We start from the raw sequence: 25,320 nt of genomic DNA, 5'->3' as shown, positions 1-25,320 counted from the left end.
TTTAAAGGAATTAATATCCTTAATTTATAGCCATTTATACATTCTGGCCTAGAGAATTCCATGGACTATATAGTCCATGGGGTTGCAAAGAGTCGGACACAACTGAGCGACTTTCACTTCACTTCATACATTTTTATACATTTTGAAACTCACAATTTGGTGATTTTATATAGGTTAGTTATAGTCCAAGAATGTTTTCATATTATAGTTTAGCTTGCAGTGCTGTTTTTAGCAGCATAATGTGAATTTTTTTGTACTGTAATCATTTCAATAGTGCAACATATTCATCATTTGTTAAATACAAAACTTGATACACTGCTTATAGAGCTGGATGATTAGCAAGAATAAATCAAGTTCTCACTTTTTTTCACAAAATTTTAACGCCTAGTGTTCCTTTGACATTAGTAAGAACGGTGGAAAATGTAAATTTATCCTTGAAGTAATAGGTCAGTGAGTGTCCCTTCTGATAATTTACCATGGAGCTGTTATTGAGAAGTACTATGTAATCATGTGGTAAAACAAAGAAGCAAAAAACTAACATGAAAATAAGTCGGAGGGAAGTCTACTTCTGCCTAAAAGATTTATATATAGAAATAATGAGGTTAGCTGAAAAGTACAGGTAAAATAATAGAGAAGTTCTTTACCAACTGAGCTATGAGGCAAGCCCAATAGAAAAATTAAAGGAGATCTTATATATATGGTGAGTTGATGGATTAGAATTATGAAATTTATTCTGAAAACTTGTGAAGAGACATGTTTTTGCTTAAAATATATATATTCCAAGGAAGATCGTTGGGAACAAAATAACTGAGCCAATAGAAAGATTCTTTACTAACTATCAGGGAAGCCCAATAGAAAAATTAAATGAGATTATATATATGGTGAATTGATCAATTAGAATTATGAAACTTATTCTGAAAACTTGTGAAGTGAGACATGCTTTTGCTTAAAATATATGTATCAAGGAAAATTGTGGGGAACAATAGGCAAAGCTGAATTAAAAAAGAAAAGAACCATGAAAATTTGAAAGAGATTAATTTAAAAAACCACTTTAATGGAGGTATTATGGTCATAAAAATTCGGAGTTTAATAGTACCTTAACAATGATCTTTAACCTCATTTGCTAAGTTAGGAAAAAGAGGACCAATGAGTAAAAGAAACATTTCTGGTGAACTATTAGCCATGTAGTTTTGGATCTAGAAATTGTGGTAAGACAGTTTTATTTAACAGATACACAGATGAATTCCTTTTATTCTCCTTTAGTAAAATTCCTCACAGCATAAAAACTTAATGTTCTAAATCAAACATTTGTGTTTTTAAATTCATGTATTTCTCCATCTTGAAGGAATTTCAATAGCTTTCTTAAGGGTCATTTGTGTCCTCCACACCTCTAAATCTGTAGCTTTTCTTAAATGTTCCTGATAATTAACTCCGTATCATTTGACCACCACAACTTTCTTGAACCTCATTCTTGTCTTCTGTGGAATTTGACTCTATATTATTTTTCTTATTTCTGAGAATGCATCTCTATTCACCTTGGTCACTCTTCTTTTTCTAATCTTTAAATATAAGTAATCCTTGGACAATCTTTTCAATCTTTTTCATTTCTCTCTCTCTCTGCCCTCTTAGCCTGCCTTCCTTCTTGCATGTCTCAGTTGTTCAGTCGTGTCTGACCCTTTGAAACTCCATGGACTGCAGCCCACCAGGTTCCTCTGTCCATGGAATTTTCCATCCAAGGATACTGGAGTGGGTTTCCATTTTCTCCTCCAAGAAGGATGGAAAGTCAACACGACTAAGCAACTTCATTTTCACTTTCAAGAATGGAAAGACCATTTCCATCCTTCTTAGGCCATCCTAATTTCATCTGTCCTCTCCTGTTCAATAATACTTGTTGGTTCTCTCTGTTTAGCCCTGACTGTTCCCTTGAGCACTTGGCCTGAGTGTACAGCCTCCTCCCACTGAACCTCAGTTCAGTTCGGTTCAGTTCAGTCACTCAGTCGTGTCTGACTCTTTGCGACCCCATGAACTGCAGCATGCCAGGCCTCCCTGTCCATCACCAGCTCCCGGAGTCCACTCAAACTCATGTCCATTGAGTCAGTGATGCCATCCAACCATCTCATCCTGTGTCGTCCCCTTCTCCTCCTGCCTTCAATCTTTCCCAGCATCAGGCTCTTTTCAAATGAGTCAGCTCTTTGCATCAGGTGGCCAAAATATTGAAGTTTTAGCTTCAATATCAGTCCTTCCAATGAACATCCAGGACTAATTTCTTTTAGGATGGACTGGTTTGATCTCCTTGCAGTCCAGGGGACTCTCAAGAGTCTTCCCCAACACCACAGTTCAAAAGCATCAATTCTTTGGTGCTCACCTTTCTTTATCCAGCTTTCACATCCAGAAATGACTACTGGAAAACCCATAGCCTTGGCTAGATGGACCTTTGTTGGCAAAGTAATGTCTCTGCTTTTTATTTATTTATTTATTTATTTGTCTCTGCTTTTTAATATGCTGTCTAGGTTAGTCATATCTTTTCTTCCAAGGAGTAAGCGTCTTTTTATTTCATGGCTGCAGTCACCATCTGCAATGATTTTGGAGCCCAAAAAAATAAAGTCTGCCACTGTTTGCATTGTTTCTCCATCTATTTGCCATGAAGTGATGGGACTGGATTCCATGATCTTTGTTTTCTGAATGTTGAGCTTTAAGTCAACTTTTTTACTCTCCTCTTTCACTTTCTTCAAGAGGCTCTTTAGTTCTTCTACTGAACCTCTCCATCAGGAAATTCCACTGGTCCAATGTTGATTGTTTCCTAAATCAGTATCACCTGGCAAACACTATACTCTCTAAGGACCTCCATTTTCTCTTCTTTAAGAGAATTGAAATTGAAAGTGTTGGTCTCTCAGTTATGTCTGAGTCTCTGCAACCCCATGTACCTCTGTCTATGGATTTTCCCAGGCAAGAATACTGGAGTGGGTTGCCATTGCTTTCTCTAGGGGATCTTCCCGACCTAGGGATCAAACCTGGGTCTCCTGCATTGCCGGCAGATTCTTTACCTGCTGAACCACCAGGAAAGTCCTTTTTAAGAGAATTACATGAGTTAATTCATAGAAAGCACTTGGACAAGCATTTGGAATACAATAAGTGCTTACCAATTTGAGCTATGATTATATCTTATTCTCAGGTCCAGATACTAAGCTATATAGATAGTTCCTTCTAGATAACTTTTACATTAGCTTTGTTTTCTATTAGTAGTAGCAATGGAGTAGCCTAGGTTCCTGTTTCCTTTCCCAGAACTATTGCTATAAACTCCTAATTGATTTTTTCACAGGCAGTCTCTCCTGAGCTTGCTATTCAAGACATATTAAGTTGTGCTGCTGTTATAAACGACTCTGAACTCTTGGTTGCGTAATCAACAGAAATGCACTTCTGCCCATCATGGTCACTCAGAGTCTCAGTCCGACAGAGGAGGGAAAGAGAAGCTGCAGTTGAACACCACCAATCAAATGCTTCTGCCCCAAAGTGATAGGACTCATTTCCACTCATTCCAAATGAGCAAGGATCCGCTCTTTAACCGGCAAGGCACTGCTTCCTATCCTGAGATCCAAGACTTAGGAACATTAAACACAGTTTCATTACTAATGGTGTAGTCAAGGAAGATATTCTGACTAAAAAGCAATCTGTTGATTAGCTAAATATTCCTCCCTAACTCTAGACATCAACTTTTTGGCATAGACAAATACGCACATTCAAGTACTTAGATAATATGCTAATACATTATAGTGTATTGATAGAATGCATTTGTATACAGTACCTGAAGTATTGTTAAAAATACCAAATGTTTAAATTCTGGACATCTCCAGGAATCAAAGATTTAGCATGAAGAACTCAGTTTTTTTATACTCTTCAGAGAGAGGTCTTTTCTTTATTATCTAACTTAATTAAGGTTTAATGACATTAGAACTGGTCATTGGACTCTTAATTCTAAATGTTCTCATGCAGCCATATTTGCATTTTACATGCTGATATATTTGCCAGTACATTAATTAAAAGAGCCTATGTAATACCATTCTTGTATCCCTGCGTTTGTGGGGATATATATGCAATAAACATTTGAATAATGGTTACTATTTTACTAGCCTTTATTGTAGATGGTCATTTGAGTAAACAAAATATTGTTTATCAAATTATAATGTAAGATCATGATCATTTTGAATTCCACATTTTAGGAAGGAAATAATATTTAATACAGAGAAAATATTTGATGAGGTGAAGAGCAGGGTTTTAGCAGGGTTTATTATCCTCCTTTCCCCCTCCCCACAAGGTATATGCCAGAATCAATAAATGGCACTCCAAAGCCAGATATCCACTCAGTGACTCACAACGGGAGCAGCCGAGTCTGAGGTACAGTGATAGGTATTCAGTTAGCTCTTGGCACATGCCTCCAAGAATACAGGAATGGGAAGGAAAGAGAATTAGGACTTTCAAGGTGGCATAATGTTTGGGATTTTGGCTCATCTCTGTGGGTCGTTTTTTCCTACTCTTATCATTATTCCTGTTGTCTTCTAACTTTTCCGTCCTCCGAGCCTTACTTAGCACCACTTCCTAGCCTAAGATGTTATAAACAGTCCCATTCAAGTGTCTTTTCTGCTGCTGCGCTGCAGTTTTCACACTCCATTCTGCGAGCTGGTAGGCCCTCTCTACTTCATTCATAACAATTCCAGTCACTCCGGTCTCTAATTCCTTGGGCAGGTTCTCTCCTGATCACCTTCCCACCTCTCAGTATGATGAAATATTTTTTCATAACTGTGTATTTTATTTACAGTGTTACTCTTCTGTTTGTACTCTCACAAACTCAAGAGTTTATCTTTGTCCTGTGTTTGCTGGTTATCTTAACAGTCAAACTACATAGCTGTATTCAATCAAACCTATTAATGAATACTTTTGGCCTATAAACATTTTGTTTAATCACTAACTACTATAATCCCTTAAATATGCTAATTAAGTCTTTAGAGACTATTTATAAGTATTTCACCATCTTTCATTATCTTTTTCCTAATGATAGGTGATACGAGATTTGCCCTTTAAAAAATCTTTCAGCATACAACTTTAAACAACTATAACTATGTCATAAAATATGTCATAAAACTGGCAATTTTCATATTTCAAGACTACTACATATATAAACTTTTTCATTATTTTCCAGTGCCAAAAATCAGAAAAATGCATAAGACCATATTCAGAATGTGAAACCCTGTTTCTTTCTGGAATTGAGCATCCTGTATCAGTGCCCAATATTAGTGTGTAGTAATCTTATGGAATTAGCTTGAAAGTCATGCTATAGCTTTAGCCAATGGAATGAACTATGCATATTGAATTGTTTTGGTCCTTCATTGCTTTTTTCATTTGTCCAATTGTTTTAATTTTCTTTTCTGGTTGCCGATAACTTTTATGTTCATTTTGGAAAAAACAAAATAGAAAAAAAAAGAACATTTTAAAAAAGCATAATACCAACCAGAGAAAATTAAAACCACTTTACACTGTTCACAGTACATCCTTTAGATTTCTTGCTATATACATTTGTAATTCTTTTCCCAAGAACATAAACATCCGAAACATATTTTATTTTTCTTTACATTCCCTTTATTCCTCTAGTGCAGGTAGCTAATGAGTCATCTATAAATCTAGGTTTCCTGAACTACCCAGTTTAGCAAGAGATGTTTATTTCTATTTATATAAATTTCTTTTATTTTCTTTTCTGTTTGTGACACTATCACTCTGGGATTTGAATTTGCTTGTGTGCCCTAGTGGTAGAGTGCATCCATGTTTGGTATATGTGCCAGCCAAAGCTAAGCTGCAGATATCTGCTTTCTCTTGCCCTTTCTCCCATATCAAGAACATATTTTATGTAAATAAATATTATTTACAACAGCATTTTCAAAGGTACATTCTATTTTATTGATGAACATGACCTTTAAACATCCTCTACCACTGGACATTTCTGGGGGTTTTGCCATGCGTGTATATGTGTTTTACTATTACAATCAATTCTGCAATAAATATTATTCTTGCTAAATCCGTGATCATTACTGTTTTCCCTTAGGCTAAATCCTGAAAGTAATATTGATAGGTTAAAGGATAGGCATGGTTTTTAAATGCTTTTGATACATTTTGTCATATTGCCTTTCAGAGATATATATCTCTGATACTCCCACCAGCAACATTGGTAATTTACCTTGTTACCAGACCCTTACAGATGTTCTCTTTTAAAGTAATAATATAATGATAGGGTCTGTGTTTTCTTAACCACTAAGTATTCCAAATGATCACCCATGTTTACAGATTCTTTACTACAAAGTATTCTATAAGTGAAGAGTGACAAGACTTTTAATATGTTGGTTGATAGCGTGTTTGCTTGCAGTATTGTTTGCTTATAGTTTAAGGTGATGGCCAAGTGAGGAAAGTAAAAGAAACCAATAGTGGTACCCTAGACTGTCACCCTCCCTTCAAAACATGGCTCTGAAGAGCAGCTACTCAAACTCATCCTGATGATCTCTGTTTTAAGGAGATGAGAAGTAGGTCCATCTTACAAAACTTTTAATAACCCTTCTTGTAGATAATGCATTATCAAAGGTGTTAGATTGAAGAGAAGTGCATTTCTTTAAAACCAAATAGTCAGTAAAACATTTATCTATAAACTTATTTATCTTGTCAGTTAGTATTTTATTATATCCTGATTGATTTTGGCTAAGTTCTTTATGCCCTAATATCCAACCATGAGAATTAAAATGCAAAAGTCACAAGGTATAATTTTTGAGAGTATATCTTTAACTTCCTTGGTATGTAGCAGGTGGTTCTTTTAGAAAAGTATGCTTGGGGTAAAAGTTCCTACAAAACAAGAGTACTAGTTATTGTGACTATGGAACATATATTATTTTGAAAGCCTTAGTCTCGACTGAACTTTGACTTTTCTAGACTATGCCATGCCTTTTCTGATGATAGCATACCATAAAATCATGTTGTATTTCTATGTTCATTTGCCCAGAACCCATGAAACAAGATATACTCTGGGAGCAAAGTGTTTCATCATTAAAGGGGACCTTATAGATATTCCAGTTCGACATGTTTAATTGATGCTTAATGGATGATGCTGGTGGTAGTGGTGGTGGAGATAATAATAAGAAGGAAGGAAGAGAATAATTTTTGGAGCTCTTATGTGTCTCCTACTATGCTTAGTGCTTTATTTAAGTTTTCTCATTTATTAACTGAGGAAGTTTAGTTCCAGAAAGGGAAACAACTCTCATAAGATTAGTCAGTAAAGCAAAAATTCATATCCAGATTTCCTGACTCCCAGTGTAGTCCACCCTGCATTTAGCCACATGACGCTGGCTATATGAAAACCATTTTAGACACTTGAATCTCAGAAATCTTAAAATTTATAAAGATTATTTTTTGATGCTTTTAAGTATTTACATTATGTATGTTGAAGGGCTTTAGCCTTATTTTATGTATTGCCTATATTCCCTAATTGCTGTCATTTCTATTTATTGAATATTTATTTTAATCTTATTATGTCTACTCTTTAAAATAAGAAGCTACAGTGAAATATTCTCTTATAAATGAGGACCCTGAGGATCAAGTAGAAGCAATAAACTTTCTGAAGGAAGTCAGTTAAGTAGCAGTAAACCTAGGATTGAAGCCCCCATCTGTTTCCAAACTTTTTCTACTTTATTCTATAGTTGCTTATTGAAAAATAGCAAAATCAAACAAACTTGAAAATGATTAATTTGTGTCACCATAGAAGTATATACACTGTCTCCTTTCTTGCTATCTCTTGGTCTGTTTATGCTTCATTTCTTCTTGAAACTAATATGAATGATAAAATAGTACACTTTACTGTCTTTTTAAAAAATTCACACTGAGTCTTTTCCCTCTTAAATACTTGGAGAAAATGAACATAGGTTAATAAAACTAACATGTTAGGTATTCCCTGGCAGTCCAGTGGTTAGGACTCCATGCCAGGCGTGCCCAAGTTTGATTCCTAATCCTTACCTTTTAGTAGATATTACTCTGGATAAAGGAAAAAAAGTGTTTAAAAATTATTGCCTTCTGACCATATTGTATAGAAAACTGCTAATGACTTTTCTTTCTTTCAAATGAATACAAGGGGAAAATTTTTCCTTCCTTTTTGGAATATAGACATATCAATAAATATGAAAATGTAAAGTGAAATAAATTATTTTTAATTCAAAACTAATGAAAACATCAATCCCTGTTAGAAAATTTAACAAGGTTTAGGAAAATCTTATTAATATAATGAGAAAATTAAACAGCCACGCAGCAGTAGATGCCGTCATTTTTGCCATTTTTTTGTAAAATTTCCCCAGTCATAGAATTTCTCTTTGATGGCTATAGTAAAGCGAATTAGAGAAAAATGGTTTGGAAACTTCTTTTTGTTTGTTTGTTTTCTGTTATATGACTGTCTTAAAGCATATTGTACTCATAAGACAGCATATTCTCTTAAATGAGCCCACTTATTTTTCACAAATCTTTTTTTTCTCCCCACTATGGCCATGCAAACCAGTGTCTTCTTTGAAAGCAGAAATGAAAACATGTCTGATTTTGGATACTTATGTTAAGGTTGGCCCTGAATAATAAAACCCATTCAAAACCAAGGTGTTTGAAAAATTTTAAATCCTAAAAGCATGCCCCATTAATGATATAACTGAATTATACTCCAGATATTTCATCTAAAATACCCTTTTCTGTCTTTTCCTTTTTGCTCTTGCCATCACTTTTAACAATCCATGGGCCTACAGTGTCTTTACATCCAAAATGCAAAGCAGACAAATGGGCATCTCAGGGAAGAACATGACCAAAAGCACCAGCATCAGCGGAGACATGTGCTCGCTGGAGAAGAATGATGGCAGCCAGTCGGACACCGCAGTGGGGGCCTTGGGCACCAGCAGCAAAAAGCGACGCTCTAGCATTGGGGCCAAAATGGTAGCTATCGTTGGTCTTTCCCGGAAGAGCCGCAGTGCTTCTCAGCTCAGCCAAACAGGTAGGCATTTTTATGTACTGTTGACTTCCTAATTGAGTTGTAATTAAAACACATAATCTTTTCTCTTACTCATTCTGCCTCAGTAATGTGTGGATGATGACAAGTACCAGAAGGAAAGGGGCATTTTAAACTAGCGGACCTTTCTGAAAATATAACCTTGACTTTGTTTTTCAGTGATGAGCGAACCTGCTTGGAAGTGAACCTTGGTTACTGTTCTTGACATGCGCTTCACTTCTTTTCTCCTCAAGGAGGAGCTCAGCTGTGGTTCCCCTGATTTCAGTTTCTGGTCCTTTGCAAAGGTGCTCTGATCTGCGAGATGTTTGCTTTTCTTTAGGTTCCTCAAGTTGGAACCCACCAAGTTAATTTCCACTCCCAGCAAGTTACCATGATGAAGATGACATCACATATTTTGTGTGAATAATATACTTCTCTTATTGCTGACAACCTAACTTCTTTTTCAGTTTGTAAGCAGCATTTACCAGTTGTATCAATTTCCTCACTGCAGTTTTTACTTTCCCGGTTAAAACTTCAAGCAGCAATATTCTCCAGCTGCAGGGGTGGAGGAATTTTCTGCTGACAGGGAAGATATTCAAAGCTTTGCTATTTGAAAATTCAGTCTCTAAATCACATCTGCAAAAATAAATTAGATACCACACTCCTAACTCAGAAAAGCCACTGTTAGCAATTAAGAATTTATTTGTGAGTCAAAGCAATGTCTTTTTTCAAATGGGTGTTGATAATTAAACATTCAGTCCCTGGTATCTGGGAAATAATAGCATATCTTCTACTTAACACACAAACAAAAGCATGTAATGTGGTGTTTCTTTTACAGCAAATAAATTATAGGCAAATGGATTAAATCTCATTTATGTCTGAATACTGTGGTTTTGGTACAGAGAAGTCAGGGCATAAATCTACAACACAAAAGAATTTAAGGGTATGTTAGTTCCTGGACCCGCCTAATCTTATTTTTACAAACTATACCAGTGATTCTGCAAATTTGAGCCTTATATAATAATATTATATTGAAATAAGACTTTGATGGCTTTCCTATATCCTGGTTGTAACTTACTATGTTTACTGTGATTATGTTAGAGGGTTTTTTTTTAATGTTTAATTTTTAATTTATGTTTAATATTAATTTAGAGTTTAATTTTTTACTTAGTGTTTTTAAATGTTATTAGAATTAGGGATTTAATGTATGGACATAGAGAACATATCTAAATGATTTTTTTAATTGCTAATATTTATACATACATATTTAATTGTGTTGTGCTAAAATGATGTTGGCTTTTTGAAGTTGAGAGGTTTTTTTCTCTAGCAGTTAGAACTTTATTGCATTTTTCTATTTAAAACTTACATTTGTAAACCTAAAACTGCTCTAAAAATAAAGTCTATTAATTTTTTTAAATGAAGAACCTAAAATAGACACTAATAAGACTACAAGTTAGAGAATATGTGGTGTTAAACTAAATAATTAATTCTGTTCATTTGGGGGTTTTGGATAAATATTGAACACTTGTGTGCCAGGAAAATCGAGAACACAAATGAGTCAGAAATCATTTATAACCTGAGTTGCTTATACTCTAGCAGAAGATATATACTTAAACAGATTACTTCAAGATCCTATGTCAGGGACTTCCCTGTGGCCCAGTGGTTAAGACTGTCTTCCCTTACAGAATGTGCAGTGTTGATCCCTGGTCAAGGCACTAAGATCCCACATGCCTTGAGGCCAGTCCGCCACACAATTTAGTGACGGGTTTGATGTGGGGAGGTGAAGGAGAGAAGATTCTAAGGTGATCCTCATGTTTCTGGCTTGCATCCATGGATGAATGGTTGTTGTGCTATTAATGGATATTAGAAGCATAAAAGGAGTAGACTGGGGAAAGAAGGGTGAGTCCTTCAGTTTAGGACACTTTGAATCTGAGATATCTATGTAATATCCAAGTAGAAATGTCTAGAACATATTTAAATACACACTTCTAAGGCTCATGTCAGAACCAGAGATATAAATCTGGGAGTTATCAATTTTAGAGGTTGCTTGAAACCATGAACATGGGTGAGATTGCCCAAAAAGAACACCACAGATAAAAGAGCAGTAGATTAAAAAAAAAAAAGAGCAGTAGATGAAGACAATACTTTGTGGAAGATTAATTTTTTAGAATTGGACAGAGGAAGAGGAGCCAGTGAAGACCAAGGAGATGTTATCATGAAGAAAGAACAAATACTATGAGAGCAGTGTCACAGTAACTAAGAATGTAGAAGATTTGAAGAAGAAAATGGTCAGTATTTCTCAATGATCAATTTCATTCTTAGTAGTTTTGGCATTAATATCCTACATATCTTTCCTTGACAGTATTTTTATTTAATGATAGAGCTCTGCTGACCATACACTGATTTGGTTTTTATCTTCAGAAACACTGTGATATTGGCAGATTTTAAAAATGTAGTTTTTCCTTGTTATAGCCTTCTTACATGTATAGCATAGCAAAAAATAATGTGTTTCTTTTTGTTATTGTCTTCATTGGTATTCAGTGACATTATAATGGTTAAAATTTTTAGCGTCTTAAAATGTGTAATTATTCCTGTTTACACACTGCATAGCTTTGACCTGTATTGACAATAGAATTCAGAGTATCTCTCACTTTAAAGCCCAAGTTTAACTGTAGAATAGCTAACAGAGATAGTTTCATAATTATTGAACTCCAAATTTTCATTGGGTTTCTAAATTCTGTATTTATGTGTATCTGTTTCAAGTAAGATTTTGTATTTTCTTTTCTTTAAAAATGCAGTAGTAAGCTCTAACAGTGTTTAAAACTGAAATCTTCAAATTTATTACCTAAACTTTGATCATATGATAGCATTATCTAAAACATGGATGGATTTGTGATGCTGGATCTTACGTTAGATCCTTTGTTTTGATTTTCCTGGCCTCTGCGTAGAAATCTGCATGTACTTAAGTTGTAGAGTTATCACTTAATGAATGATATATTATACATAATGTCTTCAGCTTCTTAAAATGATATTTATGATCATAAAAGTAAATATCATTTTACCAGTATAAATTTTCAAGACCAGATGAAGACTGCTTGCTTGACTTCTGAAGGGTAGAAAGCTCAGCAAAATAGTATCTTTCTAAAGAAATTATTCTAATTATATCAGTAATCATACATAACTAATAATTGGTGAAGGGGAAACCATTTATAAAGATATGTTGGTTAATACACATAGTAGCTAAGTCATATCTCTCTTCTATCCCCATGCTATTTTGTATCTTTGACTGCTAAATGGAAACTCGCCATTTTTAAAGCTTAAATATATCTTGTTAAACATCACAACCTTGTAGAAAGTGCATGGAGTGAATAAAGAGACTTGGATGCTATTGCTTACCCTGAGTTATATAAGATATCAAATATGGCCTCTTAAAAAAACCTACCCAACATATCTGAGTCATGGAATGTTCATCTGACATATGGAATTAACACCTGCTGTCCTAACAGGGTTTTTATAAGATCATTTTCTTAAATGTATAAGAAAATGCTTTCAGCACTTAAAAATCACTTTGCAGATGTAAGCTATCAGTAGCAAATTCAGCCTCATATGGGGAATCAGGAATTCTATTTTAGACATGTTGATTTTGAGATGCCCATTAAACATCTAAGTACAGTTATATGTTTAATTAGATATGCAACTGTAGTCTAGTAGGTCAAGCTAAACATGTAATTTGGGAGTAATCAGCAGGTAATATTTAAAGCTGTGGCACTAGATAATATTACTTAGTGTAATTCGAATCAAGAAGAAAACTATAATAAAAACAGAGCCATGTTATGTACCAACATTTAGAAGTCAGGAAGAGACTCCATTAAAGGAAACTAAAGAGAGAGTAGCCATTAAAGAAAATGAAAAAGAAGAATATGGTATCTTAGAAACCAAAGGAAGGAAGTATTTTAAGGAAGACAGTCATCTCTGTCAAGTGCTCCTGGTAATTCAGATAAGATGAAGATTGGGAGTTGACCATTGGATTTCACATGATGGAGGAATATGGCAAACCTTGACAAACCTTGCAATGGTGGACAAAGCCTGATTGAAGCAGGTTAACAAAAACGGGAGATGAGGTAGAGACTATGAGAATAATTTCAAGAATACACGTGGACTTCCCTGACCTGCCAGTGGGTTCGGGAGGATTCCACGTGTCGCCCGGCAACTGCGCCGGTGTGCAGCAACTGCGGAGCCCTTGCTCCACAATAAGAGGAACCACCTCAGTGGGAAGCCCACACACCTCGGCAAAGAGTAGACCCTGCTCTCAGCAACCAGAGGAAGCCTGCACACAGCGATGGAGACCTAGTGCAGCCAAAAATAAAATGAGTGAATAGAATCAATTAAAAATAAACAAATGTGACTGATCCTTTAAAACAATTTTTAACACCTATATTGAAGCTGAAACGCCAATACTTTGGCCACCTGATGTGGAGAGCTGACTTATTTGAAAAGACCCTGATGCTGGGAAAGATTGTGGGCAGGAGGAGAAGGGGACGACAGACGATGAGATGGTTGGATGACATCATTGACACAATGGACGTGAGTTTGAGTAAACTCTGGGAGTTGGTGATGGACAGGGAGGCCTGGAGTGCTGTGGTTCATGGGGTCACAAAGAGTCGGACACGACTCGGCGACTGAGCTGAACTGAACTGAATACTTATGGAGCACTTTCATGTGCTAGGCAGTTTTTTGGGGCACTTTACATGTAAATCATCTAAGTCCCACAGCAATGTTATGGAGAAGGAATTAATTACTATTATCCTCATTTTACAGATGAGGAAACTAATGTAGGCAAAAAGAGTAAGTTCCCCAAGTTTACTCAACTAGTGAGGGTCAAAGTTGGGATTGAAATGCAGGCAGTATATTCATTCTTCATTCTTAATTATTCTGTTATAGCCTAGACTAGCACTGTTCAATAGAACTGTTAGCATTGTTGGCAAGTTCTGCATCTGCTTTATCCAATACAATGTGTGGCTGTTGAGTACTTGGTATGTGGCTTCTGTGACTGACCACATTTTTTGCATCTTAAATTAGTATAATTTTAAGTAGGTACATGTGACTGATGACTACTGTATTGATGCAAATAAAAACAATTTCTAGAATTTTGATTTTAAAAAGAAAATAAAAAATAGGACTATAGCTTGGAAGAAATAGAGTCAAAGAAGAGTTTTGGTTTTTCAATAACAGAGGGGATGCTTCTGGGGAAGACTGAGTAGGTGAGAGAGTTTCGGATCCAGAGCTGAAGCAGAGATCAGCTGTTATCACCTGTGGCCACTCAGGCATCTCAGTTCTCTTCATCTTGTAGTAATTTCTAAGCTCACATAGTACTTTTTATTTCCTCTAATTGTAACATTTAGTAATTTTAATCATTTGTATATTTATCTCTTGGCTAGACTTTTTTTTTTCTCTTATTTTGTACATCCTTCCTAGTGTCTGCTATCATATCAGATAAACTGATCTGCAATGAAAGGCCCATATGCTTCTTGGGAGTTCCTGAAGTTCTCTGGAGAGTGGAACAAAAATGGTAGAACTTATTTTTGTCTTCTAGCCTAAAAGACAGAAAAAGAAATTAAGCATTACCATACTTAACATATGGCTTTACCCTAGTTTTCTCAGTTGGTCTGAGTGTCAGTCAGGTGTCATATGCCTTTTTGGAGGTGTTGGTTTCATTATCCCTGAGAAAGTGGGCAAGAAGCTTAAAGAGACTGCAAGAGGCTTGCAGTGAAGCTGAGGGTGATACCAATACTGCAACTACACAGAAGAGGCAGACCTGAAAATGCTACCCTTAGTCAAGCTTTTCATTAGGCGCTGGGGAAGTAAATACAGTGACACCCTAAGTATGACAAGAAGTACTAGAAAATTCTAAGTACTCAGGAAAATAAATAAAATATGGATTTTTAGCCACTATTATTAACAATGACTTTACATTTATACTTTGTATGATCTATGGTGTTTCTTTGTGAACTTTCTTTTTCAACTATGATATTCTTTAAACCAAGTATGAGAAAACAGAATTCGAAACCTGACCTTTGAATTGCTCTGTTTATTAGCTAACATAGTGCCAGCTGCTATAAAATATAAACCATGAAAATTCGATACAAAAGAAGTTTATTCACTGAGCAGATATCAGTCCAAATATCAGTTATTCCCAGTAGACGGTGGTCTGCCCTGTGGTCATTCAGAGTTTGAGGCTCTTTTCATCTCATGGCTCTGCCCTCTTGTAGGGCTTTGGAGGCCTGTGTATTCAGCCAGCACGTGGGACAGTGTTTATGAGCAACAATTGGAAATAGTGAAGTCACTTCTGCTTGTATTTCATTGGCTACAACTCAGTCACAAGATACTGGAAAGTGGGAGGTTAGGAATGTAGTCCAGGGAGTGTTCAGGAAAAAGAGGAAACAGTTTTGTAAGCAAACCAGTGTTTTTAAAAACTAAAATGAACATTACTTCAAACATTTTTATTGAGGGCATAAAGTGTTAATTTGCCAATTGAATAATGTCTTGCAAATAATTTATTTCATTGTAATGTTTTAAAATATTTGTATATTATTTTGTGTATTCAAAAAGTAAATATATTTATAATTTTTTACTGAAATGGATGTAATATTTTAAAAGATTTAAAACAACTTGTCTAGTATGTAATTCCAAAAGGCTTAAAACCCTGTTCTAGTATATAATAATTCTAAGTGAATGTTTGCTAAATTCACATCTATTAAGAGATAACTTTGTAATAATGAAGAATAATATAGATGTTAAATAGTAGTACTGTCTCCTTATGTCATTAGAAATCCCAAACTAACACTAAAGGTTAATATGTTAAGAATTCTAACAAAGAATGTGACTTTAACACTAAATTTAGGCATTATTTCTCACCATTGAAATTATAATAAGGCTTTAGCACTAGTAATTCTACAAGCCATTATTAATTAAAAGTCATGTCACTATTTGTCATTTACTAATAAGCTTAAGTGGTTCAAATGTTACAGATGAGGCAAACAAAATATTCCTTATAAGTGAAAGCTGTTATTAGCATAAGTTATGTTTAAGTACTTCTGTAGCAAACTAGGATCAACAAGTGGCTGAGAAAGAGCAATTTTATTGTTACTGAAATTAATTTAACATATCTTAAATTTAAACTGAATTTCATATCTTTTTAAAATTTGTCTTTAATTGAAGAATATTTGCTTTACAATGCTGTGTTGGTTTCTGCCGTACAACGTCGTGAATCAGCCATAAGTTATATGTCCCCCTCTGGAGCCTCCCTCCCACCCCACCCCCATCCCATCCCTCTAGGCTGTCACAGAGCACGGGGCTGAGGTCTCCGTTAGAGAGCAGCTTCCCACTAGGTCTCGTTTCACATGTGGTGATGTATATGTTTACATGCTACTATCCCAATTTGTCCCCCCTTCTCCTTCCCTCACTGTGTCCACAAGTCTGTTCTCTATGTCTGTGTCTCTATCCTTGCCCTGCAGATAGGTTCACCAGTACCATTTGTTCTACAAAATTTAATTTTTAATTTTTCTGCATGCTTGATCGCTCAGTCATATCTGACTCTGTGACTCCATGGACTGCAGCCTACAAGTCTTCCCTGTCCATGGGGATTCTCCAGGCAAGAATGCTGGAGTGGGTTGCCTTGCCCTCCTCCAGGGGATCTTCCCAACCCAGGTATCAAACCCAGGTCTCCCACATTGCAGGTGGATTCTTTACCAGCTGAGCCGCCAGGGAAGCCCAAGAATACTGGAGTGGGAAGCCTGTTCCTTCTCCAGGGGATCTTCCTGACCCAGGAATCAAATGGGTCTCCTGCATTGCAGGAGGATTCTTTACCAGCTGAACTACCAGGGAAGCCCAATGGTGGTAAAATATACATAGCATAGAATTTACCATTGACCACTTAACCATTTTTAAGTGGCATTAAATTCAGTGACATTAATACCTTCATACTGCTGTGGTACCATTATCACCATCCATCTCCAGAACTCCTCATTTTATAAAACTGAAATAATTCCCCATTTGCTTTTTCCCCTAGCTTCTGACAATCACCATTCTATTTTCTGTCTCTGTGAATTTGATGACTTTAGGTACCTAATATAAGTGGAATCATATAGTGTTTGTCCTTTTGAGACTGACTTATTTCACTTTGCATAATGTCCTCCAAGTTCATCCAAAGTGTAGCATATGTCAGAATTACCTTCCTTGTTAAGGCTGGATAATATTCCATTGTATGTGTGTATACCACATTTTGTTTATCCAGTCACTGTCAAAGGACATTTGAGTTGTTTCTCCCTTTTAGCCATTGTGTGAACATGGGTGTGCAAGTATGTATTCCAGACCCTGCTTTCAGTTCTTTTGGCCTATGCCCAGAAATGGAATTGCTGGATCATGTGCTAAATCTATTTTTAATTTTTTAAGGAACCGTCATATTGTTTTCTATAGCAACTACACCTTTTATATCACCACCATTGATACACAAGGGTTCCATTTTCTCTACATCCTCACCAACACTTGTTATTTTTTGATAATAGTCATTCTAATGGGCTGTAGTTTAGATTTCTCCCTGTAGATTAGATTTCTGTTTCCCTAATGATTAGTGACATTGAGCATCTTTTCATGAGCTTATTGGCTACTTGTATATCTTCTTTGTAGAAATGTCCATTTGCGTCCTTTGCCCATTTTCTTTTTTTTAAATCAAAGAATAATTGATAAACAACATACTAGTTTCAAGCGCACAACATGAAAATTCAGTCTTTGTATATGTTGTGAGATTATCACTACAATAAGTCTAGTTAACATCTATCACCTTGTACAGTTACAGAATTTTTTCCCTAAAATGGGAACTTTTAAGAGTTAATCTCTTCCAAAACTATGTTAAATAATAGTTGTGAGAGTGGGCACACTTTTCTTGTTCCTGATTTTAGAGGAAATGATTTCAATTTTTCAACATTAAGAATAATGTTTTCTGTGGGTTTGTTGTATATGGCTTTTATTATATTGAGGTATATTCCTTCTATGACTACTTTCTGAAGAGTTTTTTTTTTTTTATCATAAATGAGTGTTGAATTTTGTCAAAAGTTTTCTCTATCTATTGAGATGATCATATGGTTTTTATCTTTCAGTTTGTTAATATGGCGTATCACATTGATTGATTTGCACATATTGAAGAATCCTTGAATCCCTGGGATAAAGTCCACTTGATCATGATATATGATCCTTTTAATATGTTGTTAGACTCTGTTTGCTGACTCTGTTTGCTAGAATTTTGTTGAGGATTTTTGCATCTACTTTCATCAATGATAGTGATATTGGCCTGTAATTTTCTTATTTTGTGGTATCCTTGTCCGGTTTTGGAATCATGGTAATGGTGGCCTCATAGAATGAATTTGGGAGTTTCTCTTCCTCTGCAATTTACTGAAAGAGTTTGAGCAGGATATATGTTAACTCTTCTCTAAACTTTTGATAGAATTTGCATGTGAAGCCATCTGGCCCTGGAATTTTGTTTGTTGAATACTGTTTCAATTTCCATGTTTGTGATTGGTCTGTTCATGTTTTCTATTTCTTTCTGGTTCCATTTTGGAAGGTTATACTTTTGTAAGAATTTGTCCATTTCTTCCATATTGTTCATTTTATTGACATATAGTTGCTCATAGTGGTCCTTATGATCCTTTGTATTTCTCTGTTGTCTGTTGCAACTTTTTCATTTCTTATTTTATTGATTTGAAACTTCTCCCTTTTTTCTTGATGAGTATAGCTAACAGTTTGTCAATTTCATTTATCTTCTGAAAGAAGCAGCTTTTGGTTTTATTTATCTTTGCTATTGTCCCCTTCATTTCTTTTTCATTTATTTCTGCTCTGATCACTCATTATTAGAGAAATACAGATCAAAGCTACAATGATGTTATCATCTCATACCAGTGAGAATGGCCATCATCAAAAAGTCCACAAACAATAAATGCTGGAGAGGGTCTGCAGAAAAAGGAACCCTCTTGCACTGTTGGTGGGAATGCAAATTGATACAATCACTATGGAAAACAATATGGAAATTCATTAAAAAGCTAGGAATTAAACTACCATTATGGCCCACAATCCCATTACTGGGCCTATACCCTGAGGAAACCATAATTGAAAAAGACACATGTACCCTAATGTTCATTGCAGCTAGGACATAGAAGCAACCTAGATGTCCATTGACAGATGAATGGATAAAGAAGGTGTGGTACATATACACAGTGGGATAATTCTCCCCCAAAAGAAGGAATGCATTTGAGTCAGTTCTAATGAGGTGGTCTAACCTAGAACCTATTATACAAAGTGAAATAAGTCAGAAAGAGAAAGACAAATATCACATATTAATGCATATATATGGAATCTAGAAAGATGGTGTTGATGAACCTATGTATCGGGCAGCAATAGAGATGCAGACAGAGAGAACAGACTTTTGGATACAGTCCAAAAGAGAGGTGGGGTGATTTAAGAGAGTAGCATAGAAACATAACATTACCATGTGTAGCCAGGCAGTGGGTATTTGCTTTGTGACACAGGGAACCCAATCTCTAATTGGACTATTTTTTTTTAATAGCAGAAAAATATAAACCTGTTTTTAGATTATTAAGTCATCTGTGTATTCATAACATTTTCTATATAACTTATTTCAATTTGTCTGAATCCCATTGGATTGTAAATCCTTGATGGTAGGCACCCATCTCATCCATTTTTATATCTATGGTACCTAAGATAACAGTTGATATCTACTAAATACTCTACATGTTAGAATGAATGAATGAATGATTTAGTGCATCTTTGTTATAGATATTAATAAAATAACTTAAAACTATGTTTCTCCAGATGTTAAACTACTGCACTGAAATTTTTAAAGCTACAAATGATCATTCAATATATGTGAAATATTTCTTATTTCTCATCTCACATTCTAGTGTTTTGTTATTATTTATGGAAAGAACAGCAGAATTTGTGAAAGATATTAGGACACTATCCATTTACATCTACAAATGAAAATTATCTTGCATTATACCTTTCCAAGCATAAATATTACACTCTTAATCAAATTATTAAAAATAAGCTAATGAATTCTTATGGTATTTTAATAATTTCCTTAACTATAGATTTTACCATACATTTATTAAGCTACTTAATGTTCCCATTAAGTAAACATTTTTATCACTCTTTGCAAGGAAGGCATCTTAGTGGGCACTGTGAAAGATAAAACTTCACAAAGTGGAGTCCCTATTCTCTTATAACTTTTTTATTTGTTCTTAAAATCTATTGAAAAAAATGAGTTGTAAGCTTGAATAAATATAAAACAAGTTGGAACATGATAAGGACAAGCAAGAGGTACAAAGAATATTCTATAAGGGAGTGTAGCAGAATGGAGAAAAAGATTTTAGAGTTTTAGATATCGGATCCCATCTCTGCTACTTGGGCATGTCACTTACCCTCTTTAAACCTCTACTTCCTCAGCTGTATAGACAGTGGAATCTATCTTCCTACCTCATGAAGTTGTTATGAGCACTTATGAAAGCACTTAAAATGTTCTCCAACAAGTTCTCAATAAGTGGAACTGTTAATATTATTAACATTAGTTAAGCTGTTATTGTTAATATTATTATATTATCATTAGTGTAGCCATGGAAACAATGCTTTCCAATGGAAACAATTGCTTTCAACGTGGATGCCAAATAACAGTTGATCTGAGCCTTGAATTTTTAATGTTGTTTAAACTTGTGAATATGCTGAAATAAACAGGTACATTTCAGACATGGTCAATATTAGACCCAGAGCTATGAAAATGCAATTTATGTATGAGCAGAGCAAATACTAGTTGATGCAGTGGGAGATTTACGTGAGCAATATAGATTGGGGCGTGATTACAAAAAACTTACCAGGCCAAAGAGTTTAAACCATAAAGTTGGCAGTAGGGAGCTATTGCAGGGTTTGAAGCAGGGTCATGACAGTCAGGGGCTTCCCTGACAGTTCAGCTGGTAAAGAATCCACCTGCAATGAGGGAGACCTGGAATGGGTTCGACCCCTGGGTTGGGAAGATCCCGTGGAGGAGGGCATGGCAACTCCGTATGTTCTTGCCTAGAGAATCCCCATGGACAGAGATGCCTGGAAGGCTCCAGTCCATGGGATCACAGAGTCATTCACGACTGAGCAACTAATCACAGCACAGCGTGACAATCAGACCTGAAAAGATTATGTCAGTAAAGACTTGAGATAAAAAATAAGAGACAGTTTTATTAGTTTAGAGCAGAGATGATGCAGGCCTAATCAGTGGTGTATTTGTTTCTGTTGCTTCCTTAATACCACAAATGAACGTAGCTACCTAAAACAGTGGAAATTTACCATTCTCTCAGAAGGCTAGGTTAGCTGGGCTGGTGTCTTTGCTGTGTGTCTTACAAAACCAAAATCAAGGTATCACCAATATTGGGCTTTCATTTAAAGGCTCAGGAGAAGATTGTTTTTCTGAGTTCCTTCAAGTTGTTGGCAGAATTCAGCTCCTTTCCATTGTAGGACTAAGGTTTCCATTTTCTTTGGCACTTGACCCCCTTCCTTGTCGAGACAGCAATGTACACTGACTCTTTCCTTTGCCTCTAATCTCTCTGCCTACCCATTCAGCTGCATCTGCTGCCAGATGAAGTTCTCTGCTTTTAAAAGCTCATGTAATTAGGCTGAGCCTACTTCGATGATCCAGGACATCTCTGTTTTAAGCTCCTTAACCTTAGTTATATCCTCAGGGTGCCTTTTGCAATATAATGTGACGTGTTTCTAGGTTCCAGAGAAAAGTGCATGGACATCTTTAGGGGTGATTTTTCCTGTGATGATAGTGGATGGAGACAGATAAGTGGGGAGATTCAAGAAATACTGCAAATATTTTTAAATTATTATTTACATTCTATGTGCATCCTGGGAATTGATGCAAAATGGAAATAAAAGTTAATTTTCACAATTTATACTATCTGACCAAAGAACACATACCAGTTATTAAAGATGTCAGCCTTTTTCCCAATAGAAAATTAAGAAAAGTCTATCATTTTAAAAATGTAATTAGCAGTAACATAGTTTGACCATGTTAATTTTCACAACCTGAGATGTATAATTTATCATCTCATTTCACATACTAGAAAACTGAGACAAATTTGCATGGTGAACAGATATAGTCCAAAGCTGGCACTCTTATGTGGCCCCACTGCTGCTAACATAATGTTTTTATAAGTAGTTCTTTTCATATCATTAGGGGGAGGGAAAAGTTCTCTTCGAAATAAAGTTTTCTCAAGGAACTACTTTTAATTTAATATAGGTTTTATTTAATGTAATTGGACATAATTTTAAGATGTAAATAGCCAAATGATTAGATTGTACATCCTGGTAATCAGTAAAGGCCTAGTAAATAGCTAAACCATAGTGAGTCTAATTGTAAGCTGAGCAGCACATTTTAAGGAGGAGAAATCTTTCAATTTTATTAAAATTGAGTGCTTTACAGTTTTTGAACACAGAATATAAGCAGTATTAAAATGTATTTTAAAGTAAAGGCCATTTTTAATGAAATTCCCACACACCCTGAATAGATCTGTGGAGCTACAATATGCTTTTCCTTCAGTGGGTCCTGTTCCTGTTACCCACCAGGAAGACTTCTAAAGAGACAGTTGTAGGTATTTGTTAGAAATGTAATACAGCCCTAAGCTAGGCAGTGTAAAATTCTACTAGGCATAAGGATCATTTGTTTTTCCAACATTTGAAAGAAGGTAGGAGTGTTGACTCATTGTCCCCTTGAACTTTTAAAGCTCTTTGCTGTAACAGACATTATAGAATGAAAAACACTAAGACAGAATCCAGCTTTCTTCTCTGATGCTGCTTTAAGACAAATCCTTCTAACTTTTTATTGTATGACTTTCTTTAAAACTGACACTCCTATTTCACTACCTTATAGTCTCTTAACATATTGTTATTTAATAAATATGCATTAAAATTCTTCTCAATGGCAGACAGCAGAGTTTATATTAATAACTGGGATCCTCCTCACATGGTATTCATGTTCCAGTGGGGAAGACAAGACAACAAAATAATAATTAGTCAAAATTACAAAGTTTCCATGTAACATGAAAGTGTATCATGGGAGATGCTAACTTAGTCTGGCTCATCTTTACCTCCACCCTGGCCCTTGCACATAGTAGGGTTTCAACAAATGCCTATTGAATGATATGCACATATATACAGGGCCCTTCTGTCTTTGTGTATGGTTTATTCAGCAATCTCTGCATTTATAAATATGGTCCACAAATAATCTCCATATGGCAAAGAAGGCGAGGGTGGGATTATTAGAGAGAATAGCACTGAAACATGTATATGTGAAATAGATGACCAGTCCAAGTTTGATGCATGAAACAGGGCACTCAAAGCTGGTGCACTGGGACGACCCAGAGGGATGAAATGGGGAGGGAGGTGGGAGGCGGGGTTTGGGATGGGGAGACACATGTACACCCGTGACTGATGTCATGTCACGTCACGTCATGTCATGTCAATGTATGGCAAAAACCACCATGATATTGTAAAGTAATTAGTCTCCAATGAAAATAAATTAATTTTTTAAATTGAAAGCCAAATGACCAAAGCCAAATTGAAAAGTGATATGAATTCAACTGTATAAGATCCAAATTTGTGTATATTCTGAGGGAGAGAGGCAATAGATCCCAGTTTAACCTAGATATATGCTTGGACTTGAAACAGTGGATAAATGGATCCAGTATAACTCTCTTATGCATTAAAGTTTGGTACTGACATAAGAATGTAAATTCTGTATTTTTTAGTCCAAAGAGTGATTTGGTTTGGGTTTGAGTTTTTATTTTGTTCTAATATGTGAGAAACTCATTGCTTTTTACTTTAAGCTTCTTGATGGCTTACCAAATGAGATTGGGACAATAGCTAATAATGGAGTATGAGATGAGGGAGAATATATACTGATGAGGAAATTGATGGTGAGGCAGCATGAAAGTAAGAAAAAAATAGAGATATGTAGAGACATGAAAATCAGAAAACCATAGAAAATCTGCAGTGGGATGTGCTCATAACTGAGTCATTCTACTTCAGCACTTTTCGTCCAAACTTTCCTTTCCAAGGGAAGGACAGTAGCAAACGGTAGAACAGCAACCACAAGCCTCCCCTGTGTCTTCCTTCTTCTTCTGTCCATGGTCATTTATCCTGAAGTTAGAGCTATCTGTGTCAAAGGGAAGATGTGTGGCCAGAGGTTTCTGACTTGCTGTCAACCAGGCTGACTTCTTCACTTAACTGGTCAGTTGTAAATTTATCTTATAGGAAACGAAAATTTGCTAGTTTTACTTCAATATGCTGAAATAGATTCCCTTAAAAAAATACAAATAGTATTTAACAATCTGTGTTCATTTGACTTCTTTCACTTTGAAAATTTCTCCCCCCAAAATAAGGATGGTGAAATCCTTTTGCACAGGTTAAAATACCCATGTTTTAGAAACAAAATAATAGATGTACTGAACAGTGAGAGAGATGGCATACCATATAACTGAATAGCTATAACTCTGTTTAAAAGTCCATTTCTTAGTTCCAACTGAAATGGAAAGCTGAGGTTTATTTCCTTCATCAAGGAAGTATAATATTTCTTCCAAATCATACAGTACAGCGTACAATTTTAAACCTACTTAGGGCTTTCTCTTTGAATCATGTTCTGGAATTTAATCCCACTTACAATCAAATCTTTTTTGTTTTATTCTCTATTTTATAGTGACGAAGACCAAGTGCTTCACCTTCTCTATATAGTTGAATAATATTTCATGTATTTAGAAATGATTTAACCTTCTTATTCTCAGTTATACACTCTTTTAACTTCAGTAAAATTTCTTCGCTGACTTTGAGTAATGGACTATTCGTCTTTTTAATCCTTTCAAGGATATTTAGTATGCTTGAATAATACACCTGGAGGTGTATTTATTCTCCTTTTTTCTTAATGACTAGAAACTTAAGCTGGAAAAAGTTATACAGATGTTTTATAAAAATACTACTTTTTTTGGTTTTATTATGGAATATTTGTGTGACTCTAAAATCTATCATGACTATTCATTTTGAATAAGAGAATTATAAGAGTTCATTTAATTTTAATCTGCTTATCTTTTTGGTCTTTTATGGTTGCTAATCCTTTCTTTATCTGTTCTTGGTATAATTTGATTTTTGTTCTTATCAGAGTCCCCATTAAG

The 25,320-nt window shown here is 35.3% G+C and overlaps 1 protein-coding gene across 49 annotated transcripts in view; it reads left to right on the top strand.

The window, feature by feature from the left end:
• The window catches only part of RIMS2 (regulating synaptic membrane exocytosis 2), a 586,561-nt gene that overhangs the window by 490,458 nt on the left and 70,783 nt on the right, over window positions 1-25,320 (top strand). For 31 of the 49 annotated variants that reach the window (XM_070477273.1, XM_070477271.1, XM_070477266.1 and 28 more), the window contains one exon: window positions 8,808-9,049. The exons of the other annotated variants lie outside the window; for them this stretch is intronic. In XM_070477273.1, the coding sequence (XP_070333374.1) occupies window positions 8,808-9,049 (242 nt within the window). The remainder of the gene's footprint in view (window positions 1-8,807; window positions 9,050-25,320) is intronic. 49 annotated transcript variants of the gene reach the window in all.

This window comes from Odocoileus virginianus, chromosome 15, assembly GCF_023699985.2.
Source record: "Odocoileus virginianus isolate 20LAN1187 ecotype Illinois chromosome 15, Ovbor_1.2, whole genome shotgun sequence".
In the NCBI taxonomy this organism is placed as follows: Eukaryota; Metazoa; Chordata; class Mammalia; order Artiodactyla; family Cervidae; genus Odocoileus; species Odocoileus virginianus.
This window is presented reverse-complemented; position numbering and strand designations above follow the sequence as displayed.